Here is a 13,413-nt window from a genome sequence, read left to right as displayed (position 1 = left end):
CCAGTCTAGGGTGCCAGGAAGCCTTGGGTGGGGGTTGTCTGAGTCCCGTGGAGTGGCCATGTGACTGGGAAAGGGTGTGGTCCAGGACTCCCTGGGGGCCACATAGCTGTGGGAAATTCCCATGACTCTCCAATCCCTCCTAAAGTATGTGTGGATGCCCCCCCGCCCCAGTTCCCTAAAATTCCTAGTCATCCCCAGGGCAAACCTGGCACCCATTATAGCAGCTCCTTTCTTTGACCTCCCCAACCCAAAGGGATCTCAGCCCCATGGCCATGTGAGTGGCCTGTTTGGGTCTTGGATGGGAAGTGAACTCCACCACCACCACCGCCACTACACACACACACACACACACACACACACACACACACACACACACACACACACAGGAACTGTGGGGGGAGGGGCCAGAAACTCCAGCTAGAAGCCCCTTCCCCTTTGCAGCCCTTCCCCCACCCACATGTCTGAGGATGGGCACTGGGTTTCCCAGGAAACTGGAGGAAGAAAAGTGCTGGGGCCAGACTGTCTGGGGCTGGTGGAGCAGTGGCTTGAGGGACTGTAGGATGCCCAGGGCTAGACAGAGGTGAGAGCTGTTCTCTCCAGTCCCCTAAGCCAGGGCAGCTACCCAATGCCAGGAAGTTTCTCTGGCACCAGTCTGTGAAAGCCTGTGGGCCTCCCGGTTCTGATTTGGATCCTCTGCCTTTGTAAGGGCTGCTCTTGCTGTCCCGGCAATCTGCTCGGCATCTAGGATGGGAAACCCTGCTTCAAGGCTCAGTTGCCTTGGGGGGAGGAGGAGCCGCTCACGCTTCAGCTCTAGGACTCACACGAGCCCCAGGACCCAAGGGGATCTCTCTCCATCCGAAGCTCCTCAGGGCACACTTCCGCCAGGGATCCCCTGGACCTGGTGGGGCTCCCGTGGTGTCCAGGTGACAGAGGTCACAGAGACGGTGGTGGTGACAGAGACAGTAGTCACAGAGGCTGTGGAGATGGGGCCCTGCAAGCATAGAGGGCAGCCAGTCCAGGTGAGGCAGGGCAGCTCTGGAGTGTGGGGAGTTCAAGAGGAGGCCAGATGAGGTGAGTTCACCCTTCTTGCAGGTCTCTCTAGCACCCCTGGACACACTGTGCAGCTGGCTGGATGGCATGGAGGAACTGCAGGCTTCACAGGGACCCCTGGCTGCAGATGCCACCTTGGCTGCTTCCCAGTTGCGGGAACAGGAGGTACGGGGCCAGGGGATAGGGACACTTGGGGGCACCCTGTCGAATGAGCCCCAGGCTAAGCCACTGGCAAATAATAGACTACCATGTGCTTGCATACAATAGATCTGGTCCCCCAGGGAGAGCTGAATACATATAGCTGTTATTGTCCCCTTGGCCCATGAAGCTTCTTGATTAAAAGGGGGACAGTGGTGAGAGGATGAGCAGGGACCCCAAAACCCTGCATAAGTCCCCCAACCTCATGTCTGGCAGCTGCTCCTGCGGCTGCTGAGGGAGCGTGCACCACACATGGAGCCAAGATTACGGGAGGCTGGGAGCCCGTCAGAGCTGTGCACACAATGGCACCGGCTGGTACAACAAGCAGAAACCAGGTGAAGCCACAGATGGGGGGCGTGAGGGTCCTAGGGCGGGAGGGGCACCGCTGATAGCTCCTCCATCTTTACCCCTAGGTGGAGGCTCTTGGAACAGCTCGTGCCAGCAGCACAGAGCTTTGAAACAGCCTGCAAGGCTCTGCTGCTGCAGCTGAGCCCGACTGAACAGCTACTGGCTGAGCTGCGGCTGCGGCCCAAGTGCCTTGAGGAGTCATGGCCGTACCTCCAGGTATGGCCCAGGCTTGGGGTGGGAGTCCGTGGGGTGTCACAGGCTCAGCGTCTTGTGTTTGTTCACAGGAGGCGTGTGAGGGAGTGGTGGCACGCGCCAGGGACCTGGAAAGGGTTTTGCAGACTGGACAGAGGCTGGCAGAGCTGCTCACTAGTAAGTGGGCCTCGGTTGGACGGCCACGCCAGGCAAGAAGTGCTGAGGGCTCCTGTTCTGGAGCCCACTGAAAAGCCTACCCTTAGCACAGGGCACACATCTGTGCCCTTTCCCAGGTACAGGGCCTAGGCCCTGAGTTCAAGGCCCCCTCAATGTCATTGTCCTGGTTAATGGTTCCCAAAGCCCCTTCCAATGCTCTCATCTCTGCTACTGGTTCTCCTTCCATGTCAGCGCTTCCTCCCTGGCCTCTTGCCTCTGGCTGCAGGTGACCAAGCTCAGCTTGTGCGACAGCAGCTGAAGCAATTCCAGGAGCGTGTAAAGCTGACTGAGTCACAAGTCGCCTGTGCCCAGCAAAAGCTGCTGTTTACTCAGAGGACAGAGTCCTCCAAGCCCTCACCACCAGCAGGCCTGGAGGCCCAGCATGAACTGGAAGGGTCTGCTTCAATACATCCAGGGCTCAAGGATCTGAAGCAGGTGTTTGTTACCCCCCTTGACTCCAGGTAGAAGAAATACCTCTCACCAACCTCATGCCCTCTGAGGAGTCTACCAGGGAGCTAGAGTTGCTGGAAGTTTGTACTTTCTATCCCGGGCCAGGGCTGTCTACAACAGTTGCTGGTTTCCTCCTGCAGCTGAGTGTCCAGCTGGTCCAGCTAGCAGAGCGGCTTGAGAAGCTGGCACAGTGGGCAGAGACTTCTAGTCAGGCAGCAGCACCCACAGTGACCATCTGGGAACAGAGCCTCTCATCAGGTACACCAGGGCCTTGGGGGTATCTGGGAGCACTTGGGACATTTCTGTCAGGCCTTGGGGTATGATTAAGCTCTAGGGCAGGCAGGGTGCCTTCCTGTGTTCAAGAAGACAAGGTTGGAGTGGGTGTTAAGGTCTTGCCAAGGTTGGCTCTCAGGTGGTCATATCTCTCCCTAGCCACGCTTCGGGCAGATGTGAAGGCCCTGGAAGGGCACTGGTTAGAGACTCAAGACGCTGGGCTGAAAGCCATATGGGAGCCAGCTGTGCAGACCTTGTGTGGCCTGGCAGAGGAGGCAGCCACTGAGAAACCGAGGCCTGAGAGTGACTGGAACTCAGGTTTCCAGGTATCTTGAAAAACTTGGGAGAGGAAGGTATCATCAAAAGTCTCCTAGGAGGAAAGGTAACCACGGGGACACTGGACAACTAGGGTACCCTGAGGCTGAGCTGTTATTTGCTGGTAGGAGGAACTGAGGCAGAGGACTCTGGGAATGAGGATAGTATGGCATTGGGAAAAGGGCATGGGCAGTGGAGCCAGCAAGAGGGATCGCTAGTGATGACTTCATAGCTCTGCTCCTAGCTTCAGGCAGCCTCAAATCTCCATTTAAGGCCACAGCTCTCCCAGGGAGGTCAGGGTTTAAGTTCAGCCCATCCCTGACTGCTGGGCTCCTCCTTGGACAGCACTGTGGAGCCTCCAGGCTATGTGGGTGGGGTAGGGGCTGATGACTCCTCTGGCAAACAGAGTTCTTAATTAAGGTTAAAACATTGCTATGAATGAATCCTATTTATGAAACAGCTGGAAAGAAACTGTGTAAGGACCAAGATAGAAAGAAATTTACTCTCTTATGAAGCACAGTCCGGGACTGTCCAGCGTTTATTGCAACAGAGAAGCAAGAGTGAGCCTCCACGGGGCCCCCTTGTCTGTAACATAGGTGTGGCTGGGGTGCATGGCGCTCTTCTAGGTTTATCTGCCTAGAAGGTCTAGGTTCCTCCCCTGGTTCTCAGATTCCTTTCTCATGCTTGGGACTCCGATGGTCTCCTGGGCCACCCGACCTGGTTTCACCAACTGGGAAGTTCCAACTGTGGTTACATACTGACTCAAAGTTCTGAGGGCTAGAAGCTTGAAATGGACAGGGCTGGCTCCTGAGAGCTGTGAGGAGGGCTTTGGTCTGCCTCTGCCGTGGAGCGTGCTTTCCCCTGAGCACTCTGTGCATTTTGTATGTGCGTGTTTATGATTGTACACACCCGTGTGGAGGCCAGACGCTGACATCTAGTGCATCCAGTGTCTACCTCAAGCATACACATATGTCTTCCTCCGTCATATATTAATTTATATCACATATTAATATAAATTGCAGGTGATATCACTTATATCACATACTTATATGTAATAGTAAATTATAGATTATATAAAGATATATTTATTTTGTTCTTAACTGTGTATGTGTCTCACTCGGGTGTGCACATACTTGTGGATACCCACAGAGACCAGGAGAAGGTACCAGATTCACTGCAGCTGAAGTTCTAGACAGTTGTGAGCTCCTGACCTAAGTACTGGAAACTGAGCGAGGGCCTCCGCAAGAGCGGCAAGTGCTCTTAACTGCCGAGCTCTCTCTCTGGCCCTCCACCTTATTTTATGAGTCAGAGTCTCTCTCCCTGAACCTGAAGTTCTTATTCGTCTAGCCTGGCTGACCACGGAGTCCCAGGAATCTTACCCCCGCCTTTCTAGTGTTGGGATTACCACATACTAATTCGTTTTCTCTGTTTTTTTACATAGATGCTAGGGATAAACTCAGACCCTCATGCTTTCAGCAAGTACTTTCCCAGCTGAGCTGTCCTCCCAGGCCCCAAATCCCCCCTTTATTTATTTATTCACTTTACATCTGGATCACAGTGCCCCCCCCCCGTCCCTCCTCATCTAGCTCCCCCTCCTCCTCTGAGAAAGAGGAGGCTCCTCCTGGGTATGGACCCACCCTTGCACACCAAGTCGCTGCAGGACTAGGCAGATCCTCATCCACTGAGGCCAGACGTGGTGGTCCTTAGGGGAACGGGAAGCCCCTGCTCCAGTTGTTGGGGGACCCCCATTTTTTAAAGGGCAGTAGTCATATTGATGCCTACATTCCACTGCAATCTCACATATGCTGTTAGTTATACATGCAACTGCCTCTTTCTAAGGCTGGCACTTCAACCTGGGAACAGGCGGTGGTGATGGCAGAGACAGTTCACCCACAGGGAGGACCTTGCTGGCTCTCTTCACCTTGCCCTGAGCATCAGGACAATGCACGGTGGCTGCACTGAAAAGGCCCAGCGGGAGAGGACTGGGCCAGCATGTGTGGTCCTCTTGCTAAGGTGGTGGGCAGCAAGGCACAGGACGAATGGAGTAAGGAAGAGGGCTCAAGATGCGAGGCACAGGGAGGAACAAAGATTTTGCCTTTCAACGTTCCCACTCTGAAAACTGATAGTACAGGGGGCTGCTCTGATGGCAGGAGTACCTGTGGGGACAGCAAACCCTGGCGGTGTCGTGGCTAGGAAGGAGAGGAGACACTGCCTATGGGAGCGCCTGCCACTTGGGACTTCGGATGGACCTGCAGGGCTGCCGGGCTGCCATGTCTCGCCCCTCCTGTGAGAGGTGAGCCTGTTGCCAGCTGTTCCCACCCCACTCACACTGGCCCTCTACCCTGCTCATGTCTGTTCATCTCTTCTCCAGGATACACACCCTGGAAGGGATGCTGTTGCTTGTCGGCCACCTTGTAGAGAAGTTCGTGTTGTGCCCCCATAGGCTGAGCCAGGCCGAACCCTTGGGGACCAAGGTGGGACCAGTGGCCAGAGGCTCTGGCCTACACTGTAGCTAATGTATCAATCCAGGGTTAGCCTCATGACACTGGCTCTTGTGCCCTGGACACATCTGTCCTTGAGCTGTACCCTCTGGAAGACCTTTCAGAGGTGCTGGAAGGCCTAAGGTGCTAGGCAGAACTTCTGAGAGGCTCTGGAGGATGGGGGAATTGGCTCACAAGAGGTGGTGGGCAATTTTGGTCACGGGGTCCTCCGAGTTCCCTAACATTTTCCCCTAATACGTAGGTGGTACCAGCCCAAAGCTGGGTGCTAGAGGAGCTGCCTGGGGCTCAGACCCCAAAGTACTGGACTCAAGCCCCAAGGGAGATACTGGCTTTGAGGAGTCTTGACCAGGGTCCGCCTGGGGACCTGGGGAGTAGAGCTAAAGCTTGCCTCCTGGGGAAGATTCCAGAAGAACTGAGCTGGAGGCCATGGTGGGCAGAGGTCATGGAGAACTGGAATCACAGGAAGCCAGAGCATAGCAAGAGGAACCAGGAGGAGAGGGACGAGTGGGGACAGCTGGAGCAGGGCCACCAGGAACAGGTAAGGGCAGATCGATACAAGAGCAGATCGATACATACTGGGCACATGAAAAGGACTTGGTTTCACCTCACAGCAAGGGGCCGACAAGCACCGGGGGTCTTGTGGAGACGCTACCTGTATTGCCTCTAGACATAAAATAAAGTGGTCTGGGGTGTGCTTTGTGCCCGAAGCCACAGGCAGCACTGAAACCTTTCCCAGTAGGACCTCGTGGAGAGCTTCCTGGCAGCTGGAGAGCAGGGCAGCATTGGACAAGGCTGGCCTGGCTGTAACTGGGGAAGATGTGGACCTCGCCACAAGTTCTCCACCACATTCGAGCCGGGGCTCTCCAGTGCCCAGAAACAGCCCAGTAGCGTGGTCAGAGCAAGGAACACGGAAGGGACAAGTACACCAGTGGCCAGAGGCAGGCCCAAGGTCCAGGGAGCCTTGGTGAGCAGGTGTGAGTGTGGGTCTGTAGCAGTGGGGAGGACAGAGCCCCAGGAATTGTCCCCAAACCCTGTATTGAAGGCTTGGTATCATTCCTGGACTCCCCCAACCTCCATGCTCTGCAGATAGCGCGAGGAGCCATGATGGTTCGTGTTGGAGGTGGTTGGGCAGCTCTGGATGAATTTCTGGTAAAAAATGACCCAGTCAGAGGTGAGAGCTGGGGTAGGAAGGGACATGAAAGCCATCAGGGCCTGGTGGTGGGTGGGTAGGAGAGGTTTGCCATCCACTTTGGCCTAGCAACATGGGATCTCTGAGCAGCAAAGGGGAGAACCAGCCAGAAGATCCACGAAAGGTTCCTATGCTGGACTCCTAGTGTGCCAGCCCCTGAGGTCATCACCCTGAGGCTCTGGACCTCCATCCGAATGGGCTCTAGCAGACCCCTGTCTCCGAAGGTGAGAGCTGGTATGGGCTTCAGAGCCAGGGACTAGGTCCTCCTGATGGACTGAGGACCTTATTGAGCCCCGGGAGATGGCGGGGAGCTGAATGGTGAGGCATAGTCTGGCCACCCCTTGCAGACAGGGCTGCCAATTGGCAAGGAACACAGAGATCCCAGCTCCTACAAGGTCAAAACCCCAGAGCAGCGTACTGAGGAGAAGCTGTGAAGACTCCAAGATCCAGCAGATAGGAACAGGAAGCTGTGGTAGAGCATGCTCAGCGAGGGACTGAGCAGGAGCTGGGAGCACACAGTCCCCGCACACAGAGTGGGGTTGTGTCTCTCGCTCTCAGCAATAAAGAGGAGTTTGGGGAACTGAAACTCTCTTTGGTGGGTCTTCATTTCCCTTGCAAACTCCATTCAAAAGCCACAGGGCCCCAAGCACGTTGCTCTCCACCCTCACCCAGCGCCGGCCCCACATTCTTTTTCAGTGACTTGTAGTAGGGAGGGAGGAAAGGAGGGGCTTTGCAACTCAGCAGCCTCTCCCAGCTTGCGTTGCTCAGAGGTAGGCCCGCCCAGTGCCTTAGTTTGAGCTCACCTGCCCACTCCACCTGTCCTGTGGGTGCCCAACCTGGCTTCAGCCCCGCCTACCGCCCTCAATGGGGAAGGGACTTGGATCACCATAGGGAGGGGCCAATGCAGATTTAAATGCCTGTGGCGCGGGGCTGCTGGCGTGGAGGGAGCAGAGAGACCGAGGACACTACGCCAGCCTTGTTCCAACAGGTGGGGAAATGAGTAAGGGCAGTTTGGAAAAACGAAACTGAAAAGCAATGGGAACCAGAGGCCAGCGGCCTTAGGCGGACTTAGGGAGCCAGGGGCCCGGCTGTGGGCCCCATTTACCTGGGTGATCTGAGCTCAGGGCTGGAGGTTGGATGTCTTGGGATGGGTGGGGAAACTGAGGCCCCTGCCAGGCTGCTGTGCAGACGCGCGAGGGTGTGGGTATGGGGGGTATCTAGCAGGATATGTGGTATGCTGTTTGACCCTGCAGGTGGGGTAATCCTTCCATCCAGGGTGAGCAGCCACAGGGATAGCCTTTGGGTGGTATCAGGACCCTTGGGAGGAAGAGGAAGGGGGCAGGACTGCGTCCCTACTCCCACTTGCTTATCATGCCAACGTTGCACGCGGTCACTGACTCCTGGTGCCCTTCTTCATGCTGCTTACAATGGGGCAAAGGCCAGATTTTCAATCTCCATGTGCGCTGGGCTGTCTGCCTGGCCTCTTGGTTCTGTTCTGATCTAGGACAGAGCAAGCAGTAGTAGCAGTGGGCCCTTGTGCCCATCCTTGTCCCAGCCTGAGGTAAGGGACGTACCCTTCGGTGTGGTGACAGAGGGTGTTCGATACCCCAGACGTGCTGACCCACTTTTCTCTTGTCACCTCGGGAAGCCTATGGTGGGCCCCTAAGGAGACAGAGAGAGCTTCATCTCTCGTCACTCTTTGCCTAGGGAATGTGTGCAGCCTGGCTTCCTCCAGTTCCTTCATGGCTTAGCTATGCTGCTGTCCCAAGCCTGGGACTCTGATCTTTTACCTTTATCAACCCTACCTGGGTCTCCTGCCCACCTTGATGGGGCTCTATTTACCCCTCAGGCACCCTGACTTCTTGACCCATACGTCTGGTTGTCTTCCCAGGCAACTGCTGCAGATGCCAAGTGTCTTCTCCTTTCCTCCTGGGAAGAAGCCGGGCCCAGGGAGAGTCAAACCAGGCCCAAGGTCACCCACAAGCCAACAGGGAGTGGCTGGTAACCACAGGCTGCATCTTACACACTAGAGCTCCTTCTCTCGGCCCCACCCCTTCCCCAGACTCCATGCTCTCTGGGTCTTTGTCAGCAGCTTCCCACCCTGAATCTCCTCTTTGTTCAGGGAACCAGAGCCGCTTGCTTAAGTTTGTGTTGGCTTCTCCCTTAGGCCTTGCCCTTCTGCACAAAGCATGCTTCTCAGGGCTGGCTGTCCTGGTCCAGATCAGGAGGCCACTCAAGACCATGTCCTTCTGACTGTCTCTGTCCCAAGTGTAGTTCCAAGGCGTTGTTTCCCACCTTTTCTGGGCAGTGAACTGCTCGTCCTGGATCCCCACCCTCATCCACCCATATTTCAGGGGACACCAGCCTCCACCACCCACGGGCCTCTGCTCGTTCTGTCCTGTCCTGGGCACTGCCAGGCATGGTTCCCCGCCCAGCTCAGTGCTTTCAGGTAGGCAACAAAGGTACCCAAAGCAATGTTGGGAAGCAGAGCCTGGAATGAGTGAGACGAGATGGTCTTGGATACTGCCATAGAAGGGACAGAGGGCAGGCCGGTGGGAGAGGCTGGTCTGCCATGCTGTCTAACTTGTCCCTGAAAATAGGCGAGTCTGGGCAGAGCTCAGAGGCAGTCTCTAGGATGTCATTGGGTGCCGACTTAAGGAAGTACAGGAAAAAGAAGGTCTGGGGGATGGACCTGTCCCTGTTATCATGACTTTCAGGTCATGCTGGGCGTCTGTGACCTCTTCCAGTCATGTAGAAAAAAAATACCATTGACTCACTACACACTGTTGGCTGGTGTCACCGGGGTGTGACCAGACCTCCCTCACTGGGAGTCTTCTCTTTGACCAGAGTAGCTGTGCATTCTCATGTATTGGCGGCGGCCGCATGGCCGAGGGCCATGTCACAGTGTAGCGGCCCCTCTCCCCCTGCCGGTCAGGTCTGTCCTCACAAATGTACTGTGGACCCTGGACCTCATTCCCCTGCATGTAGGCAACTGCTTCCGGGCCTTGGCTTCATGGGCCTGAGTAGCTCTTCTAGGACCTGTGGGATGATGACTCTGGGAAATTTCTGTTTTAGAACAGAAATACTGTGTACTGGAGATGGCGTTTAGACTGCAGGGTGTCTCCTGGGAACAGAAGTCTAGGCCATGCCTTTAGCCGTTGGTCCCCACACCCCATGTGCCAGCCAGTTCTGTTAGGTAGTGAAAGGGGACCTGGTCAGTCTCACTGACCTCTTGGCTTTCCCACAGTGGACACTTCCTCTTCCACGGCCAAGGAGTTCCTTAGGTCATTCTTCCTAAAGACACGAGACAACCATAAAGTAGCCCTGTGGCCTCACCAAGCTGATACAGAACCCCAGTTACTCTCAGTCTCTAGGAACTAGTCCATGTCACTGCCAAGGCATAGTCAGTGAGTGGCTGACCAGAGCTCTTCTCCAGAAGGGTTGGCCTGCCCTAGTTTCCTTCTGTGTACCTGTTTCACTTGAGGTCTTGCCCAGGAGTTGGAGGCTGGGTGGCACTTGACTTGTCACACATGCGTCCTTCACCTCTTCTGGGGATACCTGTTTTACTAATTCTTTTTGCAACTCTGTGTGGCTAGACCCATTTGGCTGCCCCTCCTCCGGCTCCTTGAGTGGTCACCAGCACCTGGATTCTATTGCTGTGTCTGTGGGCCCTACCTAGGGCCTATAATCTAATTGATAAGTCTACACTAGCCTGGGAGTCCCAGGATGAACCCATGTCACAAGAAAACTACTACCCATGCCTGACTGCCTTTCTTAGAGAGTTACAGCCTTCTACAGGCTGCAGAGTCAGCCTGCTAATGGCGTATGTTTCCAAGGGTCCTTACCACTACGTTCTGACTGTCCCCTGGTTCTGGGAAATCTTTTCCTTGGCCAACTTGATGCTTGGCCCCTGCCACCCTCTTGGGTTGGTTCCTGACCTCCTTTTGGGCCGCTAGATTGAGCTGTGGGAGGCAGGAGGCGTTGGTCCCTTCACGGGGCAGGCTCACTATGAAGAGGACCATCCACAGATAGAGGGATATCAAGGAACTCTATGGATTTGAGAGTTTGGGGTGTATTAACCAAGACATTTCTCCTAATCACCCTGACTTGGGATTCATCCTTGGCAATGGGATCTGCTCCATGTTGAGGTTTACTGTTCTGGTTTGGGGCCCCTAACACTGTATCTGCCTGAGCCTTCCCTCACAGCTGTCCAACTGGTTACTCAGTCTTTTGTGCCCTTACCCCCGCCATCTTGTGCCTTTTACTTTTTTCCATGCCCCAACCTGTACCCTGAGAACATAGCCCACCTCTGAAGAGCTGAATGCTGGTCCTGATGCTGGCAGCTTGGGCGCTACCCGCTGTACTGCGGGTTGCTGGTGGACACTGCTGACCCTGTTCAGGTACCTGCCAGTTTGTAGGCCTGAGGCCTGAAACTCTGAGCAGCAGGCTGGCAGTAGGCTACTCCAGAAGGCTCAGGAGCAGCCTGGGGGAGGGAATGAAGAATGACGTTTTGTCAAAACTATGCCCGGAGTCCCATCTCTGTAGTATTCCTAGGAGCCATGACTTGATAGCCTTCAGACTCTCCCCAAATCATATCAAGAGGCTGAGCCTGTCACAGGTCCTCAGATAGGACAATTCTCAAAAGGATCAGTGGGACCACCTGCTCATAACCCTCCCTAAGCTCATCGGTGTCTATGCTACCAGATCATGTGATACCAAAGTCTGACTCATCCACAGGATAGGCTATGCACCTGCCTGGGCCACCCTACCCAGCAAACCAAGCTCGCTCCCATTTATCTGTCCTCCACATTCTGCATGCGGTGTAGGCATTGGTGAGGAGCCTCAAAGGTGGTGGCATGGTGGACTCCTATGTACGTGGTACAGAAGCCAGGGCCACAGGAAGTCTGGCTGAGAAGTGACAGGATGAGCTTTGAGGTGCTGTGGCAAAACCATGAGGGCTTAGATGGGTGTGAGGTAGACCAGTGGACATCCAGCATGCACTGAAGCACCTTTAAGAACAGACTGGCTGGGGTTGGGGATTTAGCTCAGTGGTAGAGCGCTTGCCTAGCAAGCGCAAGGCCCTGGGTTCGGTCCTCAGCTCCGGAAAAAAAAAAAAAAAAAAAAGAACAGACTGGGTATGTGTATGCCTTTAGTCCCAACGCTCAGGAGGCAGAGGCAGGTGGCTGGTCTACAGAGTGAATTCCAGAACAGCCAGAGCTACAGGAGAAGCTGTCTCTCAGAAAACTAAGGAGGAGGGAGGGGAGGGAGGGAGGGGGAGGGAGGGGAGGGGGAGAGGAGAGAGAGAGAGAGAGAGAGAGAGAGAGAGAGAGGAGGGAGGGAGGGAGGGAGAGAGAGAGAGAGAGAGAGAGAGAGAGAGAGAGAGAGAGAGAGAGAGAGAGAGAGAGAACACGATGTGTAAGGGCACTAGATGATCTGTATCGGGAAGGACAGAGACCAGGCTATGACTCCAGGACTGGCTGGCTCAAGCTGCAGGTTTAGAGAATCTGGACTCACTGGGCACACAGATTCAAAGTCTGTCTGCTAAGTTCCACAGTACAAATGTGTGCTGGGGAGGGGAAGGCAGGCGCCTCCCAGAGCTCCTGTTAGGAGCAGCCTGGACGAACTTCTGAGCAGAGAGAACGTTCTGGCTGTGGGCTAAGAAGAGGACACAGTGCACAGGCTCAGTTCACAGGGCGGTTGTCTTCTTCGTCTCCCCAGCAAGTCTGCCATCATCTAGGAGAGGCCAGGTGCACTGGATTTGGGCCAACAGGGCTTCAGGATGACCTCATCTTCGTTACAGTCACAGAGATCCTGCTTCCAAATAAGGTCACAGTTGTGTCCTGCAGGTTAGGACTTTGAGTTGCCTTTCTGGACAATCAGTTCAGCCCAGCTCCAAATTTCCACTCCTTGACAAGAGGCCTGCAACTAGGTGACCAAGGACCAGGCAGGCGTGAAGGCCTAACACACGTCTGAGTCTAAATAAGGCAGGGCTGGGAAGACGGGTGCTTAGGAAGGCCCCAAGCCCTATGCACTAGAATCCTGGATGCTTGAAATAGAAGCCAGATGTGCTCCCCAGGGAGTCCTGAGAGGTAGCTCCTTCCTAGCCTCCGGTCCCTGCGTGTTATGAGTATTCTATGCTAGAAATGTGGACAGACATGTTTATGTCTTTCTACACTGTCGGAATTTATTGACTAGCAACAAATCCACAGGGTCCAGCAGTTTCAAAATGCAAGAATTCGCCTTCTAATCCCACCTACTCCCATAATCCAGCTCAGGGGAAGGCGATTTCACTTATTCCAACCTTAATTCCTAAAGCAGCTTTTCTCACCTATCACACGGCACAGGGTCAATCTCTTTATGTATTTATATGTTTAAATGCGGCTTAGAGAATGAATATAAGTTAAAAAGGCTGAGGCCGGATTCAAGGAGAGCCCTCAGAGTTCTGAGAGGCTGCGGTGACCGGATAACAAGACCGGTATTGGGAGGGAGCTGCTGCAGTCAGGGTTTGAGAGCAAAGCTGTAGGGTCCGCCTGCAAGGTCAAAGGTGAAAGGCCAAAGCAGGGTCCAAGAAGAGGACATGGCGGGTCCAGGTCCAGAGGAACAGAAAGATAGATGGGCATGGAGTCAAGTAGGGCGTATCAGCGGCAGAGGATAAAGTCGAGCTAAAGCTCCAGCAACAGT

General features: G+C 54.8%; 1 protein-coding gene across 1 annotated transcript; it reads left to right on the top strand.

The window, feature by feature from the left end:
* Window positions 1-706: 706 nt before the first annotated feature.
* LOC116912923 lies at window positions 707-7,318 on the top strand. The gene is made up of 15 exons (XM_032917178.1): window positions 707-1,019; window positions 1,093-1,215; window positions 1,465-1,583; window positions 1,662-1,812; window positions 1,881-1,965; window positions 2,231-2,439; window positions 2,595-2,712; window positions 2,887-3,053; window positions 5,193-5,335; window positions 5,414-5,516; window positions 5,785-6,081; window positions 6,283-6,507; window positions 6,630-6,714; window positions 6,823-6,956; window positions 7,080-7,318. The coding sequence occupies exons 1-15, from the start codon at window positions 747-749 to the stop codon at window positions 7,164-7,166; spliced, it is 2,319 nt and encodes a 772-aa protein (XP_032773069.1). The 5' UTR covers window positions 707-746; the 3' UTR covers window positions 7,167-7,318.
* Window positions 7,319-13,413: the final 6,095 nt, after the last annotated feature.

This window comes from Rattus rattus, chromosome 1 (assembly GCF_011064425.1).
Source record: "Rattus rattus isolate New Zealand chromosome 1, Rrattus_CSIRO_v1, whole genome shotgun sequence".
Lineage (NCBI taxonomy): Eukaryota > Metazoa > Chordata > Mammalia > Rodentia > Muridae > Rattus > Rattus rattus.
This window is presented reverse-complemented; position numbering and strand designations above follow the sequence as displayed.